The sequence below is a fragment of the Strix aluco genome, chromosome 14, assembly GCF_031877795.1.
Source record: "Strix aluco isolate bStrAlu1 chromosome 14, bStrAlu1.hap1, whole genome shotgun sequence".
Classification (NCBI taxonomy): domain Eukaryota; kingdom Metazoa; phylum Chordata; class Aves; order Strigiformes; family Strigidae; genus Strix; species Strix aluco.
Window position 1 is genome coordinate 5,403,476 of NC_133944.1, and position 20,575 is coordinate 5,424,050.

At 38.7% G+C, this 20,575-nt stretch overlaps 2 protein-coding genes across 4 annotated transcripts in view; one reads left to right on the plus strand and one right to left on the minus strand.

The window, feature by feature from the left end:
* Positions 1 to 804: 804 nt before the first annotated feature.
* Positions 805 to 3,766, plus strand: SDR42E1 (short chain dehydrogenase/reductase family 42E, member 1). The gene is made up of 2 exons (XM_074839313.1): positions 805 to 902; positions 2,218 to 3,766. Exons 1-2 carry the CDS (start codon positions 835 to 837, stop codon positions 3,323 to 3,325), a joined length of 1,176 nt encoding a protein of 391 aa, XP_074695414.1. The 5' UTR covers positions 805 to 834; the 3' UTR covers positions 3,326 to 3,766.
* Positions 3,767 to 4,110: 344 nt separating this feature from the next.
* Positions 4,111 to 20,575, minus strand: part of PLCG2 (phospholipase C gamma 2) — a 69,616-nt gene continuing 53,151 nt past the window's right edge. For 2 of the 3 annotated variants that reach the window (XM_074839312.1, XM_074839311.1), the window contains 8 exons: positions 19,446 to 19,548; positions 18,272 to 18,481; positions 17,518 to 17,663; positions 16,385 to 16,499; positions 14,982 to 15,149; positions 14,271 to 14,359; positions 10,696 to 10,880; positions 4,111 to 9,888 (listed from right to left, as the gene is read on the minus strand). In XM_074839312.1, the coding sequence (XP_074695413.1) occupies positions 9,846 to 9,888; positions 10,696 to 10,880; positions 14,271 to 14,359; positions 14,982 to 15,149; positions 16,385 to 16,499; positions 17,518 to 17,663; positions 18,272 to 18,481; positions 19,446 to 19,548 (1,059 nt within the window). In that variant the 3' untranslated portion in view covers positions 4,111 to 9,845. Of the gene's footprint in view, positions 9,889 to 10,695; positions 10,881 to 14,270; positions 14,360 to 14,981; positions 15,150 to 16,384; positions 16,500 to 17,517; positions 17,664 to 18,271; positions 18,482 to 19,445; positions 19,549 to 20,575 lie in introns of those variants that run through there. The other variant, XR_012625070.1, reaches the window with a different exon arrangement.

The window sequence follows — 20,575 nt, forward strand, 5'->3', positions numbered from 1 at the left end:
ACACAACTGGAAAGGGCTCAGATTCCAAAGACAACTGGAGATTCACTACTTTAAAGTGCCTCAGGCTGTGAGGCAAGCTCTAGTCGAGAGTTGCTGGGGATGGGAAGGGGAAAAGCAGCATCTTCCAGGCACACAAATTGACACAACACGGCAAACTCCAACTAACCGACGTCCACCGGGACAAAATCCAACACCGACCGAGTGCCTTCTCCGCGGAGCGCGCCTCCCGCCCACACCGCCCCCGCCGCCATCTTGTCTCTCGGCAGCCGCCCCCCGAGACTCCATTTCCCGTGGAGCCCAGCGGCGCCCTCACGGCAGCGGCGCGGCGCTCCGAGGCGGCGGCGGGCGGCAGAGCAGGTACGGGCGGGCCGTTGTCCTGAGCCCCCTTCCCGCCCGCGGGGGCTCCTCGGCGTAGCTCTGCGCTCCCTGCAGGTCATTTCTGAGAGGGCCCCGGCGGGCCTGGGCCGGGCCCGGTGCGGGTGGCTGTGCCGAGGGGACCCGGGTCCGCCCGTACCGTGCCTGCAGTCGGTGTACGCGGAATAGCCGCAGAACAAGGCCCGGGGAGGGAAGTTGAAGACTTTCCACCTTTTCGTAACGACAGCAATAATTTTGCTTTTTCTTTCTGACTGTAACCTCTCTTTTGAGGAATACCAGGGCAGAATGTGGTTCTGCCTCACCTAGCAGATGGTGAAATTAAGGGCTTGAATTAAAACATGAAATAGATCTGTGAATAACTGAATGTGTACTGACATTAGAACTTGGATGGATTTTAATGTGTATATTTACAATGTGTTTTATAGGTCAATTTCCTTAAATAGTGCCAAAGGAAAGAGGATGGAACCAGAAAATAGTGCCAAGGAAACAGTCCTCATTACTGGAGGAGGTGGTTATTTTGGCTTCCGGTTAGTGCATTAAATCATTATTACATACAAGAATAAATGCAAAAGATTGCTGCTGGTAAGGCAACAAAACCCATCTGTAAGAGGGAAAACTGTGGGCCTAAGATGCCTGCTCCTGTTCATCCCCTCTGATTTATCTCAGACCTCAGTTTTAAACAAACATGTTATTATGTTTCCGCGTTTTAAGTAGATATGTTGTTCTGTATTACCTGCCTGGTCACCTTTGTAAAATGGGAATTTTACAAATTCATCATCTTTCAGCCTACTCTGAAGAGCAAGCCTACACCTGTATGCAGATCTTTCTTTTGACAGTAGGCCATGGCCTGCAAATAGTTACACAGAACCTTGGCTATGTAGATTAAATACTCCAGATTCTCTTTACTGTCAAAAATATATTTATTTTTATGGACAGTGATGTTTTAAGATTAGAATTTTTAATAAGGTACATATTTCAATGAAATCCATTTCCCCTTACTGTAGGTGGCTCTGCACAGGCCATGTAAAGAAAAAAAAAACTTATTTTGAGCCCTAGACTATCTTATAGAGTACCTTCAGAGTCATAACTGATTATATAGGTGAGAGATTACAGTCATGACCAAAAAGTAAATTTCAAGTGGTGGGGGGGGGTAAAGTCTCAGAAAATACCTGTCTGACTTCTGTGGCTTTTTCCTCCACTGTCTCCTTTAAGCGCTATAGAAATACAACAGCTGTAGGAAAGGGGGAGAGGAATACCAGACTTACACTTTGTCTCAGTAGCCGTGTTTATACCTGTGACTTGGAGTAAAATGTAGACACGTGGCAAAGTAGTCATACCAGCTTAGAAGCATCTTGCTCGTTCCTCTTCTCCATAAATTTCAAACACAACAGCAAAGACCACCCTGTTGTTCTGACAGAATTGGGATGACACAAAAGCTGTAATAAAACAGTAAGACTTCTCTTTTTAAAAACTATTTGGCTACAGTTTTACATCTGAAAGGTTTGCTACTGCTGATCTGTAGTGGACAGAAGCTGGTTTCTTCCAAAAGGCTGCTGAAATCACTTCAGTTATTTCTGTTCTGAATTTTGCTTTACAGCAGTTCTGCCTCTTCCCATTTCTTTTTTTCTCCAAAGTATTGATGGAGCCCAAGAAATTAGTTCATACCTAAAGTATCACAGTTGAATCTTCCCCACAGTAGATGGCTGAATATTTAAAAGACTCCCATCAGAAAAAAACCACAACAGTATTAAAATAGTTAATAGTCTTCTCTTGCCTCCAGGTGAAATCTTTCCTGCATCATTATGCTATGCATGCTAACATACGGTTTCTATCATGTTTTAGTTTAGGTTGTGCCATATACCAAAAGGGAGTTGATGTGATTCTCTTTGATGTCGTGAAGCCGCTTCAAACCGTGCCAGAGGGAATAAAGTTCATGCAAGGGGATGTCTGTTGCCTGTCTGAAGTGGAAGAGGCTCTTAGAGATGTAATCTGTGTATTCCATATTGCTTCCTATGGAATGTCTGGCAGGGAGCAGCTGAACCGAAAACTTATAGAAAATGTTAACGTGAAAGGAACAGAAAATGTCATCCAAGCCTGCAAGAGCACAGGAGTGTCAAGTCTGGTTTATACAAGTACATATAACGTGATATTTGGAGGCCAGATTATAGAAAATGGGGATGAATCTCTGCCTTACCTACCTCTTCACCTTCATCCAGATCACTACTCCCGGACCAAATCTTTAGCTGAAATGAAGGTGCTGGAGGCAAATGGTGCTGAGCTTGGAAATGGGAAAGGTGTATTAAGGACTTGTGCTCTCCGACCTGCAGGCATCTATGGGCCTGGAGAGCAAAGACATCTTCCAAGAATAGTTAGTTACATCGAAAGGGGACTGTTTAAGTTTGTATATGGAGATCCTCTTAGTTTAGTAGAATTTGTACATGTAGACAATCTCGTTCAGGCTCATATCCTTGCATCTGAGGCCCTCAAAGCCAACAAAAAGCACATAGCTGCAGGCCAAGCCTATTTTATTTCAGATGGCAGGCCTGTAAATAACTTTGAATTTTTCCGACCATTAGTGGAAGGTTTAGGTTACAAGTTCCCAACCTGTCGTCTTCCTCTCTCCCTTGTCTATTTTTTTGCATTCCTTACTGAAGTAGTTCATTTTCTTGTGGGACACATTTATAATTTTCAGCCTCTCCTCACTCGCACAGAGGTTTACAAAACTGGCGTCACACATTATTTTAGTATGGAGAAGGCCAGAAAAGAGCTGGGGTATGAGCCTCAGCAGTACAGCCTGAATGAAGTGGTTGAGTGGTTTAGATCTCAGGGATGTGGACCAAAGCCGAGAAAGTACACCATTATGCATCTTGTAAGGGATGGAGGATTGCTGTTGCTGCTGATTGCTGTGACAGTCTCATGGTTTCCATCCGCAGTTACATTTTCACTCTGAAACACTGAATATGGAGGACACTGAATATGGAGGACAGAATTTAGTTGGGTTCTACGAGTACTCTTGGTTTTGACAGACAGGTAACACAAAAAACCCCCAAGAAAATACGTATTTTTGTCATTCAGGTCAATACCTTTAACAGTTTTATCCCTGAGGAATGCAAAGCTGAGTAAAAAGGTGTGATTTTTATACATAGTTCCTCTTCAATGTAAAATTGATCAGAACACTAACAAGATGAAGCTCAGTATTACTGCAAACAGCATTTTATTTTCAGGTACAACAGCACACTACAGTGTACATGTACAAATGTCCTTAGACTGACCCTTCTTCCTCCCTGATGGGATTATACACTCTTGATCCCTGCCCTTTATTCCTAAAAAGTTTGTGCTACATGATCCAGAGGAGAATAAACTTATTCTTTGATCACATTCCAAAACCAAATTCTGCTTTCCAGACTGGATGTATATATGCCTAACCAAGATTAACTGATAAACTGCTAGAAATAAATAAATGTTTTGGGGTTTTTTTTAATGAATACATTCTGGTATGCTTTTCTGAGTCAACTCTGTGATATCTAATGACATTTCTGGAAAATGCACAATGGTTAATCTAAGTTATAGCAAAGTGCTTGAAGCAGCACAGATTTGTAGATTTTTCTAACAGTAAAATATGCCTCTTTAAAATGAATGAGCTAGCTAAAGTGCATTCATAAATAAGACCTATGATTTTTCCCAGCATTATTGAGTGGTTAAACAAATAATCCATCAAAGACATTTGCTAAGTGATCACATTCATGTTCCACTGTTTATAAAACATTTTTAGTCTTTAATAATATTTAACACCTGACACCATTTCAATAGAACTTCACCTTTGTAGTACAATGATAAACACTTGATACAATGAAACTCATAATTTTGTGAATTTTTAAGAACAGAAAGTAAGACCTGGTTAAGTACAGGTCACTACTGTCTCTAGCAACTCCCTCATCTCTGTCAGTTTAATACAGGAAGAGATACTGAGAAACTTCACATGAAAATGTTAAATCACAAAGTTATTTTCCCTTAACCCATCAGTATTAGTTGCAGTACTTCTTGATGAAAGGACAGTCCTTCAGAAAGTTCGCACTTCTCTTTAAACTTTAGTCTTTCCATTTTAATAGCTGAAGCTACACTGATCTAAATTTTGTGTAAGTTCCAGTTACTTCAGTTCTGTTAAATTACTGTGATTTAAATGGGGAAGTGAAAAGGAAGAGACAGACAGTAGTTCTACTGTGTTGTTAAAGGATTCTCAGAAAACCAAAATGCCTAAATAGTGAAACCATGCTAAAAGTCCACTGCCACCCGTGTTTAGAAGATGGAGATTTTTGTAGTAAACAATGACTGAAGACAACATTATTTTTTTAATGTTCTTTTCCTGAGTTTACCTTTTTAAAAAAAAAAAAAACACAACTATTGATAACTACATGTTTTGTTTTGCTTGAAATCTGACTTTCCTCCTCCTTCATTCCTCTATCAGTGTGTACACCATGAAAGAAACTGAATGTAATACTTAGCTTGAGGGACAGCTCAAGAGAGAACTACTTTTTTTTTTTTTCCCCTATAATAGCAAATAAATTGAGGGGGCCTGGGGCACTGTTGTTTGTGTAGCAGTCTTGCACTCCTTTATAAAGGGCTTGTGTGTCCCCAACAGAGTGCTGATGGCAGAAGGGCCACTTTCCAGACGTTATTAATATACATCATCATAGTCTGCAGAAAGAAGAAACCTTTTTTTAATGAAGAAAAAAAAAGACAGTCATGACCTCATGAAAGCATTGGACTGCTGTTCTCTTTCCAAGAGGCCCTGTTTTTTCAAGGAAAAACCACTTAGTTATTTTCCCCTTTTAAGTTCTCTGGTTTTGACACAATGTTATCAGAAATAGATGAAGAAATTTTAATGTCAGCAGAAGCAACTGACAAAACCAAAATGTACAAGAAATTGCACAAGCCTGTTCTGCAGAACTATAGTATCAGTATTTCATGCTAAGTCTTGTAAAAAGATCTTTTTAAGATATGGAACATAACTCCTGTGCCCCAGAGAAATTTCTTCTGCTATTTCTGATCTTTTTATTAGCAAGACTCAGCTACTGCCATTCATAATTATCTCCATGGTGGGGTTGGTGGGAAAATCCATGAAAGGGTCCTAAACTCATGAAGCCTAACTCCACACTGTTAATACAGGCTGAGGTTAAAGCCCTGGATAGCTTTTTAGGTACAACAGAAGGGGAAGCTCCTGAGAAGAAAAAAAAAAACCCACAAACCCAATGAATACCAGAACTGCAGAAGCTGAGCTCAACACATGAACCTTCTCATCTGTCTGGAGTCAAGGGCAGAACTTTTCACTGATAACAGAATAGGAGGCATTATTTTGTCCTAACGGCCCAGGACTTCTGCTTCAGCACAGGGTACTAAATCAGGTACTCATTAGGAGAAATAGGCAGCTGCTTGGCAATGGCTACCCTGGACCTCACCACCAGTGTACTAGTACATTCATTAATTCCCTGTCATTCAGCTTCATCTAGTAAAAGAAGCAAAGTCCTGACTACAGAAGAGGGGAAGGATACTTTTTCAAAAATGAAAACAGGAAATCTGTGGCTTAAGGAGATACTTTACAATTGCTTAAAAATTATGTATGTATAAAGCCAGTCACAGATGCTCTATTTTAACTATTTTACAATGAGAATGCTCTCTCCTTCTTGCTGTTTTTTATTTGTTATTACTACCTCTGCATGAATAGCTGAGTAAATCAATGTTATCTTTGGTACATAGCTAATGCCATCTCACCACTTAGGTTAGTTTGAGAACTGCAAAACAAAACAAAAAATATTTGCAACAGAGAAATTTGCATTGGGGTGGAAAAAAGTGAGAACATAGGCAACGAAACACCTGAATGAAGCAATTTTTTGGACTTCAGAACTCGTGCATACCAATAGTCATAAATTAAAAGGTGATAAAGACCATTTGGCTCATCTAATGACCCTTCACAAGACCTAGGCTGCAGATACCTCATACTGATTCCTGCTCAATATGTATATAATTTTTATCAAAAGACTGAGAAAAATTTTGTTCCCAAGACTCCCAACAATGAAAAAAATCACAACATAAAGACAGTGCTCATACACCCAGCAGCACTTCTGCCTATGCAATTAAGGTGACTTTACGGGCAGAAATAATGCTGATATAATTTTATGGTGAACATCTAGATTACTGTGCTTCCAAATTACTACAAACTCACCTTTGCCTTGTTCAGACTTTATTGTTTGAGTTAATCCAAACCTGATGCTCACTAGGGCTGAGGTTTATACCTACCTATCACTGAAAAAGGTCGGTTAGAGGTTGCAAGTTAAACATGATCTTTGACCTTTTCCTTCTGCCCTGCTTGTTTGCAGCCAGATGAAGTGCAACAATAACCACGTCTATGGAAACAATCAATAAGTCAGTTCATCTTAAAAACACAGAAATGCCCTTCCCCTAACCTGTAGCAGAACACACCATAATACACCAGCAGACCACTTTTCCGTAAGAACTCTCATACTGCCTCAAATGACTGGCAAAGTTCACGAAATTCAATAAGCAATGCTTAAACAAAGAAGCATGCATCTGGCATCATTCACATCACTGCTGAGATATCAAAAATTATTTATTAAAAATAAGTTATTTTAAGGATTTAAAACAGTTTCTATAAGAATATAACAATTTCACAGATATTGTTAACTTCAAAAAAACTTATAAATGTTTTTCCTCCTAGATTATAAAATTAGCACACACATTCAAACCTACTTTCATATTAAAACAGTTGCAACTGTGAAAAAGTTGCTAGGGTCTGCCCTGACAAGGAATCAAGAGGTGAGGTTTTGCTGTTAAAACACAGAATGCAAAAAACAAGAGAAGAGTTAATATATAGCCTTGCCTATCACTTGCAAGACAACAAAACAGTCAATGCAGTATTTTCCTTCTGAATACAGTGTAACATTTTACTCTGGGGAAAAGTCTTACTGTAAAATGAAATGCATTTTCATAAACAGTGAAGGAGCGCCTCATAACTTTTGACATCATGTATGTGTAGAGAATGTGCACAGGACTTTTCAAAGGACTATAAAGTGTCCTAATTCTTAAATATTTGCACAGCAGCAGCACAAGGAACTCCTGTGTTCATCACACAATGGCTGTGTATTCCTGTATCAGGGATATACACATCAACAAAAGAAGCCAGGACAGATAGGCAATTTGGTTATGTCTGCTCTGGAACTGAGCTTAAAAAAAACCAAAAGTCCCCACAAAAATGGAACACAAACCCCACCACAGCAACCGCCTTGAGCTCTAGGGTTTGATCTCCCTAAGCCCTAGCATCTTGTAGTCTCCTATTTTTTGTGATCAGTCCAAACCTAGCTGGTACTCAGCTGCCTATAAATCCTCTTCCACCTGTAGCAACAACCTCAGGACCTTCCAGACAAGGCTTTGGGCCACGTTGTCTGATCGACACTGACAACACAATGTTCCATTAAATGGGAATCATGGAGGTTGTTGAATGAAATATATAGCACAGGGACTGATCATATGACAAACTAACCACATCCTGGAACATGCTACAAAATGCACATGTGCCAAAGGTCCTCCACCTCAAGGACCAGAAACTGGATCATCCCATTACACCTGGACACTGCAAATAAGCCCAGCTTTACACAGCAGTCTAGGTTACAGTTCCACCTCCCAAATCCACAGTTGATGTGATTTTTTTTCTTTGTTTGAGGGGGGTTTGCTCCCATCTAATTCTTAAACAGGTCAATCACAACTAGGTACTGAAGAGATTTCAGGCAGGAGGAAGAAAAACAGAGAATTGTCTTTAACTTTGTTCTCTTTTCCAGTTGGGTGATTAGTAATTAATTTCTTTATAATAAAAACTTTACAGAAGCCACCCTGTTGTGGGACACACTATTATAGCACTTTCATCTTCAAGACAAGACTGTCTTTACAGAATAACTAAAACCTCACTGGGGTTCCTCAAACCATCATCTGTGAATGCACAATGACATCAATTAAGTGCCTCTTGAAGCAACAGAAGTCATAGCGTGGGGAGCAAGAGAAACTGAAAATTGCTGAGGCAGCTTCATCAGGCTATGAATCCCAAATCCATGCAAGTTTTCTGTGATCAGAAATACAGCACTATGTATGCAGCATTTTATGCCTCAGGCAGTCACTTAGAAAATCTTAACTCCTCTGCACACATCTGAAAGTTAAAGTCAAGCATACAGGTAGCACAACTCCACCCATGTCAAGATAAAGCAACTAGGAATTTGGTAGTAATAACATAGTGCTAGCACAAAGAACCAACACAAACACAGATTACAACAACTGGTGTTAAATACGCCATTGAAGGACTTCAGTTCTGCTCTGGGAGGAAAACACATTTGCTAATCTAACTGTAGCTCCATGTTCTTCATTTCATTAAAGCCGTAACAACAATGTACCTCTATATTTGTGCATACTATCATTCTTGAATTAGATATATCTTTGGAAAAAAGTCTACATTTACAGAACACTCAATTTGACGCTATCGTCTAAGTAGGATTGCAAGATTAAAAATGGACAATTCATTAAAAAATTTGTTTCTAAGCACATTAACAGCTGAAAGGGTTTGCAAAATAGTATACCAAAGTAAATGCTTTTCAGAATTTGAAATACCTTTCCATTCTGCAGACAGATACTTCCTACCGCATATCTTAAAACTTTTCGACCAGTGCGTTGAGGTTGTGAACACAGGTTCACAGGGGCTATGAATACAGGTTCACACATTGTTCCTTTCTTAAACCTTTACAGAGAGTTCAACAGGAAAAACACAACTACAGTCACAGAAAATATTTGGTTTCAACAAAATTAACATATTATCTAGTTCTCAAAAATGTAACAGAAAACTTTTAACAAGAGACAATACAGTATGAGCTATCAGCTGCCCAAAATACTTTATGCAGTATCAGAAGTACAATGTGCTGCCTTGGGCACTGTAACACACATGACATGACAATGCTGGTGTAGAAGTGCTTTTACAGCATGTAATAAATTAAAAACTCACTACCAGTTAATCTTAAGGAGACAGGTTGTTAAAGTGGTGTGATTCCATGCATGCAAATTATTGTGAATGTCTTATCTATAGCCTGTGTACACAAATTCAGTAGATGATTTATACTTGTACTTCAGGTATTGATAACTGAAGTGAGGTCTATCCAACTACATGCACTCAAATTTTTAAAATCTTGAATACATAGAAGGTCTGGCCTGCACAGAGGGTATGGTTTGGACAGAATATAAATTATTAGAAATTAAAACAGTTTTTCTTTTAACAAGAAATTATTAAGGAAACCCATCTTTCCTCCTCCTCTTCTGCCAGTCACGCAGTCTGATGAGACCGTCATTGAGTAGGATGGCCAGGATAAATGAATATCTCTTCCTGAATTGCACCACCAAGTACGCATCAAAGAATGATTGCTTTAAGAGTAGAACTTGCTGTTACTGACTTTCTTCTCCTTTAATCTTAAGGGAAAATAAAAGGAAAAAGTCAAGTCTACTAGGAATTTCTCAGAGGAAAACAGCCTACCAAGTTCAATTTACTGAGATATGAACAGTGAGTAATGTATTAGCAACAAGCATCGCTATTTTTTTCCTCAATAAATGGGAGTAAACCAGTGATTCATATAGCTGTTCAACACACAAAAAAGGGTAAAAATATTTAAAGAAAAGTCTTCCTCCTATCCCATCCTGAGACCTACTCAAGACATCCTCCTGGTACTGTCTGTCTCCCTCACACCCAGCCCAAAGGTGGCAGCAAAGGAGAAAGATCCTTCCCCTAAGCTTTGGATAATGTACTGACACTTAACTGACAATTCTATGCTGTTTCAACTCAATACTGTTTTTATCTTTCGTGGTTTGTGTATCTGGAAGCACCTTCTGTTCCCACATATCTAACATGCTAACAGCATTTCCAGGGACATAACTTTGATAGTGTAGATGGAGTGAGGCAATTTATTTATTTGAAGTATATACAACTTCCAGGCTTTCCTCATGGAAAGAAGGAGAAGAGAGGAATATAAACTCACAGGATTACATGTTTCACTGTGATCACTGAAACTAAGATTTCACTGAGCAGACATTTCCCAGCATCTGCTGGCCTCTAGTGGCTTGCAGCCCAGCCTTGCTTCACTGCAGCCCTTCCTTGCTTCAGATATGCTCATTCTACCCTCCCCACTCTTTAGATGCTCGTTTTGAAAAATCTGAGATTTCCTTACCATAAATCATGTCTAGATAAAGCTGTCATGGAAAGGAGAATGATTATCAACCCACCTGCGGTTGCATGTCTCTTGATATATCTGTAGTTTGTGCTCATTCACACTGAATTCTTTTAATATAGCATCTCTGTTAGGATTCCTTAAATTCATATGGGTGTCATAAAGGAACAGCTGGTTATTAAGCTCCTCCTGGCGCTTTCGAAGTTGCCGACATGAGGAATAAAGCTCTTCTTCACTTTCCTTCAAAAGAACATTGGTAATCAACGTAACTTGTAAGACACATACCCAAAATGACACAGAATCAACATAGCTTGGGGAATTATTTTGTTTTCCTAAACACATTCTGTTAGCTTTATAGAATGTTTTATAAAATTAGTTTTAAAAGATGTTTCTGGAATGTTTACAGAAATAAACTAACTAAGAAAATACTAAAAAACCCCTCAGCCTCACAGTATGAACAGCCATATCCTTTCACGGGGGCATCAGGAACATTCCAGCAGAAGTCATTAAATGTGTATATCTAAGCACTTCTAGTAGAATATTTTTCTCTAATAAAACATGGCAGTCTGTTGAGGAAAGGACAGCAAATGGTATATCACAATGGGTTATCAGATTATAACTGGTTTAAAAATACTTTTTTTAAAAGTTTAATTTTTTACTGTTCCATCATACTTGTGTATTATGCAACATACTACCAATCCTGGTGCTTTCCTATTGAAATCTAGACTAAAGGTGAAAATACTGACTAGTAAATAGGGCCCCTAAGTAAGTACTCAGATGATCAATAAAGAAGGATGGATCCTGTGTTTCTATGGAGCTATGGCAATTCAATAGTTGCAGAAGAACTAAGTATTTAAAGAATAATTTGCAGCAGTCTGAGTTTCTGCTGTTATATGCAGCCCACAGTAGAAGGTCTCAAAATATTCCACAAGCATAAAATAATCATCATGATTCCCTTTATTACTTCAAATTATACAATACTTTAAAACTTTGGTTGCAAAAGCTGTCTCCTTTATAGAGTTACTAGTGGGGAATAGTACTGGCAGGGCTGAAGTCTTAATTTTCACATCAGCAGCAAAACAAGATACTCATCCTACAAGAAATGACATGCAATCAATAAATGTAATAAATCCAAACATTTTCAGAGGTGGCATACTAATAAGAATGCCTCTTTCTGCAATCAGTTGAGATCTAGAAAAATTGATAGGTTAGCAACATATCCAAGGGGTTTCAGTTAGGGCAACTAGATCCTTTCCTAAACCTTCTTTTGCCTCCCAAAACACATTCCTACCCAGGTAGGGGTTGAAGCAACTGAAACAGCCTCAGCACTATGTTACTGATTAAGATTGTTAATGTATTTTTTCTTTTCTTTTTTCTTTTTTTTAAAGGGGAAGGAAACTTTGTATTCCCAAATCATAAAGGGAAAAGCAGATTGCCAATTACCAATTTGCAGGTGTAATCATCAAGATGCACACGTACTACTATTTGTTGTTGTAAATAAATGTATCCACAAAGCTAGACTTTAAAACCCCATTTAAGAATGTCCACTTCAATCTTTATCTTAAAAACATATACACCATCAAGGCTGACTGTAATCAGAAAATGCTGAAGAGATACACACACTTTCTGAAGCAAATAAGACATGCTTCTAAATGTAACAAGATCCTCAGTATAGTACAATTTCTACAGTATCAAAAAACCCAATTAACTTCAACAGAAACAGCATAAGGTCCCATATAATACTTCACAAATGTGTGTGCTTACGTCTACAACATTCTTGCTTCTCTAATCCTGAGAAATTCCACAGCCATCTGTAATTCCCCTTTATAATTTTGTATTTAATCTCCAAGAATATGCAGATGGGCTCTGTATATAAACAGGCCTGTTATTAAACTATATAATTTCATGGAGGGTCATCATTTTTTTAAAAAGGGCAGAAGAACAGACGGAGACAGCCTTGATCTTTTGTCATGCTTCTTGAATGATCTGGCAAAAGTTCTAGAAGCTGATTAACTATGGCAAGTCTTGCTTTGTTGCAGACTGCCAAACAAAAGGGAAAATTTTTGAAAGTTCTCCTGCCACTGCATTACCACTGAGAGACATCAGACATTGTAAAAATACAGATCTGTGCTGCATCTTCATTTGGCTTAACAAGCAGAAGGGGCTTCAAGAGTGCGAAATGTGCTACTGTCAAAGGACTCGGTGCTGACAGATTGGGAGACATACTGCTGCTATGAACAACACTTTAAGAGCTACTCCTGCCCCAGGCAAATAATGATCTGAATTTCTGAAGAGAAACCACAGCAGGAGGAATTCACAATATATCTACAAGTGATGTCCATGCTCAACATATTAGGCAATGGTGAGTTGCTGCCAGTTTTCCCAATGGCAGCAAGCCAAAATGTAGCAGTTTATCAGGCCTCCTCTATCATTGTGTCCGTGAAATACGAACATTTTAAACGTTGTCTTCAAAGGTCATAGGTCTCTCTTGTTTACACACACACATACTTGGTCTTGCCTTCTAGCCCTCTCCTGCTCGCATGAGCCTTTGCTAGTCAACAGAAGGAACCTACCACGGCTGCCAAACACTGTCATTACACACAGCCATTTTACATCCTGTGTTATAAGGTGGCTTTATAGAAACCTTGATAAAGAATGTTTGAAAAAGGCTGCCACTCCTTTGTGAAAAAGAATGAGACTGAATTCAGTAATTTCCATTTCAGTGTATGCAACTGCAGGCGCAAATCCCTCCAGAGATGTAATGACTTACAGTTAGCAGAAGTTGATGCTTTAATCAGGAAAAATAATGTACACTGGTGTGAACTGCAGCATAAGCCTGAATGGCTGTAAGAGACTACAAATAAGAAGTTGGACTTTTTTTTTTCCCTCTGAATCTGAATGGTACTGGAAGGCACCCTGAAATATCCACTTCCCAGAAACATCTTTAAATTTTCATTACATGGCCTCTACACCAGTTTATTTAAATTACATAAAATATTATTGAGATAGAGTCTGAGAATAATCCTGCTTCAAATCAACATATACAGCACAACCTTTGGAACACCAACAAATGCTGTTCACACATCAGCCACTTTAATACCTGGCTTCATGAGCAAGGATGCATCATTATTTTTTCCCCTGTACATTTAAAAGTACTAGTGCTTCAATTAGGTGTTTTAGAGAGGCTTAAAAGAAGCAGATTAGCACTTCTGTAGGAACCAGAATATGTCTTTCACCTGATAGGTTTTCTATTTTAACGAAATACTGAGAGAAATTACTATCTTCTCTTCCTGAAGTGATTTCTTTTTATGTAAGACCTTTAAGAAAGATTATTCTACAAAGTCAAAGCTGAATTTAGCTGGCTTTGCATGGCATCGGTCAGTTAACAGAGCAAGACAATGACTATGCTGTTACAGCAAAAACTAGTGGAGGTAACAAGGCTCTGTTAGTGCATTATTTCTTTTAACATATGTAATCGGTCCACCCAGAGGGACAGTAACTCAGTTTGCACTATTGGTCTTTCCCAGTACCAAAGACACAGAACAGAAAACTAAATCCTCATTTCCTGGTTCCCACAAAGAACTGGTAACATACACTCTAAGTTCACAAAAACCCCCCAGTGGTTCTCACCAGAACTTGTTGCATTTCACAGTGAACCAGAAGTGAGGCCAACTCTATATCTTCACTGTAGCCGTTCTTGAGAGGAACTGATCTAAAACCTGGGATGGGAAACATATACAAAGGACAGTTAGAGTCAAGGCAAAGGGTTATCTGCAATCACAAAAATGGTGCATACAGTCCTGAGGGCTAACAGATTCTTCACTGCCCAAATGCTCTGCTGCTGAGAGCATGCTGCACTGTGACAATAACAAGGAAGCAAAAGGCAAGAATGGCGAAATTGAGAAACACATGATTTCACATGCTCTTGAAAACTAAAGCCAGAAGTAGAGGAAAGCAGAAGACTTACTCTACATATGTCCACATCCAAGATAATTAACAAAACAAATGCACTGACACCAAAACAGAAAAAAAAAAATCTTCCCAGATTTTACTCAGAGCACATAACCCTGTTGCTGAAATGCAGCATGTGGTAAACACAGTGCAAATTATTCTACATCATGCTTTCCTATCTCAGTTTTAAAAAAAAGGAATTTCAAAAGGATGAGAGGATTATTTTAAATACTTATACACTACACATCCAGTATCTTAATAAACAATGGATTAAAGGAACTCCGATCAAAAAAGCGCTTGTCCTTTAGCATGTTGTAGCTGCTAGTTAGAGCAAAGTCACAATACAACAACGCTGAACAGCATCTTTCTGACTTAGCCCACTGATCTTACCTGACTTGATTCCTTTGATAGGAAAAGTAGCATGTGCTAAGAAATTGGGATCACTGAACATATCCTCCTCATAAACAACAAAGCGCAGAAACGCTAGATTTGGATCATAAATTTCAAATTTCACTTGCTCTGGACAGGGTGCCCAAACTGGATTAAGGCCATTGTCATCTGTAACAAAAAGGAAACATTTGCAGTATGGAGCAATAATTTCACTTCATTCACATATGGGTATATCCCAGGACATTTTCTGGGGATACAAAGGCCCAAAAATCCTATTTACCATCTGTCTCCTGTTGTAACCTTGCTTCAGAATGTTTGTATTTGTTTATTTGGGTGGGGGAGATAGGAGGAAACTTGGCAGGGATGGAAATCCATGAAGAAAAGCTATTATTTGTATTTAAACATATAAAACCTCCTTGGACATGTATTTGTGAATAAAAGCCTATTCGTTGCTCATATTCATGAACCTCATGCTCCATATCAGAGTAAAAGCATGAAAAGCCCTGGGAAGACTAATGTACAATGGCCCAATTCTTACAGTCCTTAATAGAACACTGAGTAACTTGGTATGTGTGACACAGCCAGAAAGTTTACTCTCTAAAGTCTCGGTCACTTCCCACAAAAACTTAAAATCATAATTCTCTTCTCTGAAGTACTGAAGAGCCACAACGTACATTCTGCTCCACTGGTATCAGTGGTTTGGACAATTAGAGCCAAAGCCTCTTGTCTACTAGAGGAACATTGCTGCATCCAGAAATATGAAATGGTGAAGTATTAAGTGGCTGAGATACTACTCCATTTCAGTGCACTTAAATGAAGCTTGTGTACACACATGCAAACACAAGCACACATCCCTTATCCAGAACTCACCAGTAACGAGCTTTGATTAAACTTCTACTGTGTTGTAAGTTATACTACTTTACAGCCCTATATACCCAAGCTGTCTCCAAGGGGATGCCAGTCTTAGAATCTGAGTTTAAATAAACACAGTCTGGATCTCACAGTAGTAACTCCCCATTTGGGCCAGACTTTTGGGAACTGACTAGCACTGTTGGAGGCACTTTCAAGACAGCAATTTTTAAAGATATGCAAATACACAAAATTATGCATAGGCAAAAACATAACAGAATTGTGACTTTTTTTTTTTCTATAAACTGCAACAGTACTTTTTTTCCTAAATTTAATATAGATTGAAGTTTTTCAAATTAACTGGCCCTGAGGCAAGCAAATGAATAATATTGTATGACTCACCAGTCCAGAGCAACAGTTAACTTATTCCTCCCTATATAGGCTGGTGGCCAATTACAGACAAGATAATTTCATGGTCATCCTCTACTCACTTTATTTAAGCACACTCAAAGGATAACCATATCCCTACAACACAGAGAACCACAGATACTCACTCACAACTGTTGTCTTGAATTTGTTGTTATCATATTCAGCCCCACAAATTTCTACCTCTACAAAGGGACAGGCAATGCTTCTACCAGGTTTAGGGAGATGACGAGCACCTAAAACCTGCAAACGCAACTTTAAATTATAACCACCTCCAAAGGAAACTTGGCACCGTTATTTCTGTACAGAAGGTAGCCTACAGAACTAGAGGGGGGAAAAAAATCCAGAACAACATGCAAAAATACACAGTCCCTCTCTTGAATACGTTTGCATGAATTAAACATACTATCTGCGTTGCCAATAATAATAATATCTCTTCCATTGTTTGGGCAACCCAATTATTTTCATTGTAAAATACTTTAGCTGACATTCATTACACACAATATGCAGTTCCAGACCAGGCCTGTAACATAAGCTTTGTTATCTTTCTTCAGTCTTTATTACATATCTATTTTAAGACATTCCTGCTTTACATTCATAGCCCCTGTTTTACCTCTTCTCTAAACTATAGCGAAAAGCAGTTAATGTGTTCCTTCTTCCCCAGAAAACATATTTTTAAAGGACATCTCTTACTGTATAGGAACTGAGAACAGAAACAAGTTCAATTCCTGTTTGGCACCAAAAGACAACAGGGGATAATTTTCAAATGACAAACCCATCTCTCCATGAAAAATGAGAATGACATCCTGATTAAGTCACAGTGTACTCAATATGATGAAGGGGGGGGATCAGCTTATTATTTTTCTGCTTAGTTTCTATATTTCATTATAAGTATCTTTCTTCCACACTGGAAATCTCTGAACTAGTTAGTCTGCTGCTAACCAGTTTCAAATAGGACCCTTCTATTGAGAAGTCATTAGATTAGAAATGCAAGTTAGTTCATTTGGAATTTTTATTAGCACTTACATAAAATTATCCCAGGATTCTGTTTTCAGTCCTATAGCATGTGCTTCATTAGCATGATAAAGATATGTATTTCTTTTCAGGAACCAGTGGAATTAGTTTTATTCTCAAACACACTGACATTTAAAAACAGTATTTTGACAATCTGTCAGATCTTGCTTTGAAACATAATAGCTTTATTTTTAGTTTTATAGATATTTATGACTTGTAAAAAATACAATTTACAGAAGAGATTTACCCTCACTGTCATAATCATCTGCAATTTCCTCTTCGAGTCATTTGGCATCGGGTCATATTCTTCATTTCGCATGCTTTCTGGCTGCAGAACATAGCCAGTGCGTCCATTAAGTGAAAACAAGGCATGGTTCAGTTGCATGTATTTATCTAGGGAGAGAGTTAAACAGTCATAACAGAAGATCCCTATTTGAATAAAGTGAAGGAAGTAGCAGACTAATGTAATTCTCTGTAATTCTTTCTGGTCACCACTTTATCAGAAAGGGCTAGAAAGGTAAGTTGGAAGACTCAGTTCCCTTCAGTAACTGAACCTGACAGGCCATTTCTCACCAATTTTAATCCCGATAAACCCATCTCCATTCACCATTAGTTTCCTATCAACGTGTCATAAACTAGCTGGCCCCTACCAGAAAGTGGAGTACAGCTTCACTGCGGCTGAACAACTGTTCATCCACCTGAAACTTACTGTAAATATCTCTGCTTATTTATCACAAAGAGATCAAGGTGAAATAAACCTTTTAGAGTTTGGGGCTAGTCAGGCCCAAAGACAGGGCTTTTGGAGACTGATTTTTGGGGACCAGCTCTATCAGGTTATCCACACATTCAAGACCAAACTTCAGTTCTTGCATATCCCTTCTTGCAGGGAAGTACAAACAAATAGGACAGCCACAGTGACTAGAATGGCAGAGGGGACAGAAAGGGGTTTGTTTATGGTGAAATGGAAGGTGGATTAGACCCTTTTTTAAAGCAAGTACTACCTGGAGTTTGGAAGTTAAGAGCCACCATCTGGGAGCCACAAAGCCAGAGGCGAAATGGGTCGTAATTGGATGAGTCAACCCTCTGTCCTTTAGGATAGACACGTGTCAGTCCCTTCAGGTTGTATTTCAACAACTCAACTGGCTTTTGCTTAACAATGCTCTCTGCCTTGGTTTCCACAAAAGAACGGATTTCTTTGAAATCAGGATTTTCTACAAAGGGTAGAGAGGAAAAAGAGTGGTTACTAAAGGAAGAAAGAAGTCGACATTTATATTGCATTTCTACTAACACTCTGTTTTACTTTGTTTTGCTTTGTCCTTTAATGCAATAATTGGCACAGTTTTCATGCAGACATGGCAAATTGGTTGAGCATCAAGTCTGGAAGTTAAAATTGCCTGCTTGCCACATGCTTTGCAGCAGGGCAGATAAGAGTCTATAGTCATGTTCTCATCTCATCATTGCTAATAATGTACTTCTGACCACTAGAACACATATTTAAATAAGACATCTTTTCCTGGGTTTAAATGGGGAGAAAGAAGGGTGAGCCAGGGTTAGCCAGTGCCTCAAACAATGATTATAATTATAATGTCTTAACCACACTGACAGCTTATTAAAACCGTTTGCAAGAAACTTAAAGAAAAAGGGCACATTTGCTGGCTTCTCCAACAGCAATGACAAAAAACTGGAATAAGAAGTCCGTATTTCAGTGTCAGATTCCACACCTGCACTTCACAGACCCCAGTTCTCATTTATATTATGAAACCATATACCATTCCAATAGCTTACATAAATAGCAAACAGGTTCTTACAGTAGAATGATATAATGCACAGCAAATCCATTTTGAAGGGTTTTACACACAATTTACAAGTGTTCAGCCAGAGTTTTTCATTTTAAAAAAGTCAACTGACACATAACTAGTGAGCTTCCCCACGAAAGACACCTATAAGAGGGTGTCTCTAGTTGACTAGTTAGAAATTTGTGACAGGTTTTTTGTGACAGCTGATCAAGTTCCCTAGTGTGCAATTTCAAAGTGCCACTGAAAACTGCATGGGTGAGGCAGAACTTTGTTTTCCAGTTGAGAAAGGATAGATTTTATCTTCAGTTCTAAAATTTCAACTAACATCTGGAAAGATGGTAGAAAGGGTAAAATTTAGATGTAATATTAAAGCAAATACCTAAATTGTCCTTGGTTTTGCTTGTTGGCTTGCAGTAGATTACCAGATCAGATAATTCAATAGCAATCAGTTGATTCTTTTCCCAGTATTTCCTCCTGTTCTCCTGTAAAACATAAGTTTTAAATTACAGATACACTGAGTATTATGCTACAGTAACTCCAGTGCATACCCTCATGAAATGACAAAGTTGATGCATTCCTTGTTGCCCAGATTCCTACTGATACTTTAGCTATATAGATGTAATGTACTTTAAGATCCAATTCAGAGAACAGGCTGACCAAGTGGTTTTGGATTTTAGTTGAGGGTGCACTTGGGGGGAGTGGGGCAGGCTGTGTTGTTTGGGTTTTCTTAAGCAAGTGTTTCAGTGCTTCCCTGAGCAGTCCTACTCCGAATCCTAGCAACAATTTTTTTTTTCTTTTAATGTGGCTCTACTCAATTTTAGTTACATTCTCAACTCTATACTTCATATAAATGCAAACGTATGCAGAAAAAATGCAAAGGGTAGTGAAGTGTCTCTATTTATTTACAATCCTGAGCAGGATTTAAGTTTTGTTAGTAACTCTCCAACAGCTAAATTCAAACCCTATGAGCATCATTCCTGTAATTTTCTATTTGTGCACTAAACCAATAACGTTATGCATGGAAAATCATGTGCAATCTTGTCATCATCAGCAATAAACCCACTATCTATTTCTGTGTTTGCAAGCACCTGCCCTGTGGAAGCTCAGCAACAGCCCCTGCAACCAGAGATTGGGAACTACTGAGATCAGCAAGACTTGTGGAGTGGAGACATTTGGGCTAGAGGCTTTTCAGACATAATAAGCAATTACAGGATAAAACATGTTAGAAGAGTCCCAAACTGAACAGCGATTAGCTTTGGTACAAGAGGTTATGAAGCAGCAGCAATTAGGAAGTCTTCCAAAAGAATTCCCTCAACAAGACAAACTGAAGAGGAACAAAAATCAGAGCTAGGGAGCCACGGGTTTCCAGAATGTTTCACTGAAACAGAGATTATACATTGAAGCCTAAGACAAGCAAAGAGGAATATGGCATTTAGACTTGGAAATAACTTGGGGAAAAAGCGGTATAAACCTCATTGTACTCAGTGATCCACCACAGCTTCCCAGACA

Excerpts from the sequence above, each read along its gene's own strand:
- SDR42E1 (XM_074839313.1), top strand. The coding sequence starts at position 835 with ATGGAACCAGAAAATAGTGCCAAGGAAACAGTCCTCATTACTGGAGGA. Across the intron at positions 903-2,217 it reads GGTGGTTATTTTGGCTTCCG|TTTAGGTTGTGCCATATACC; the intron begins GTTAGTGCATTA and ends ATCATGTTTTAG.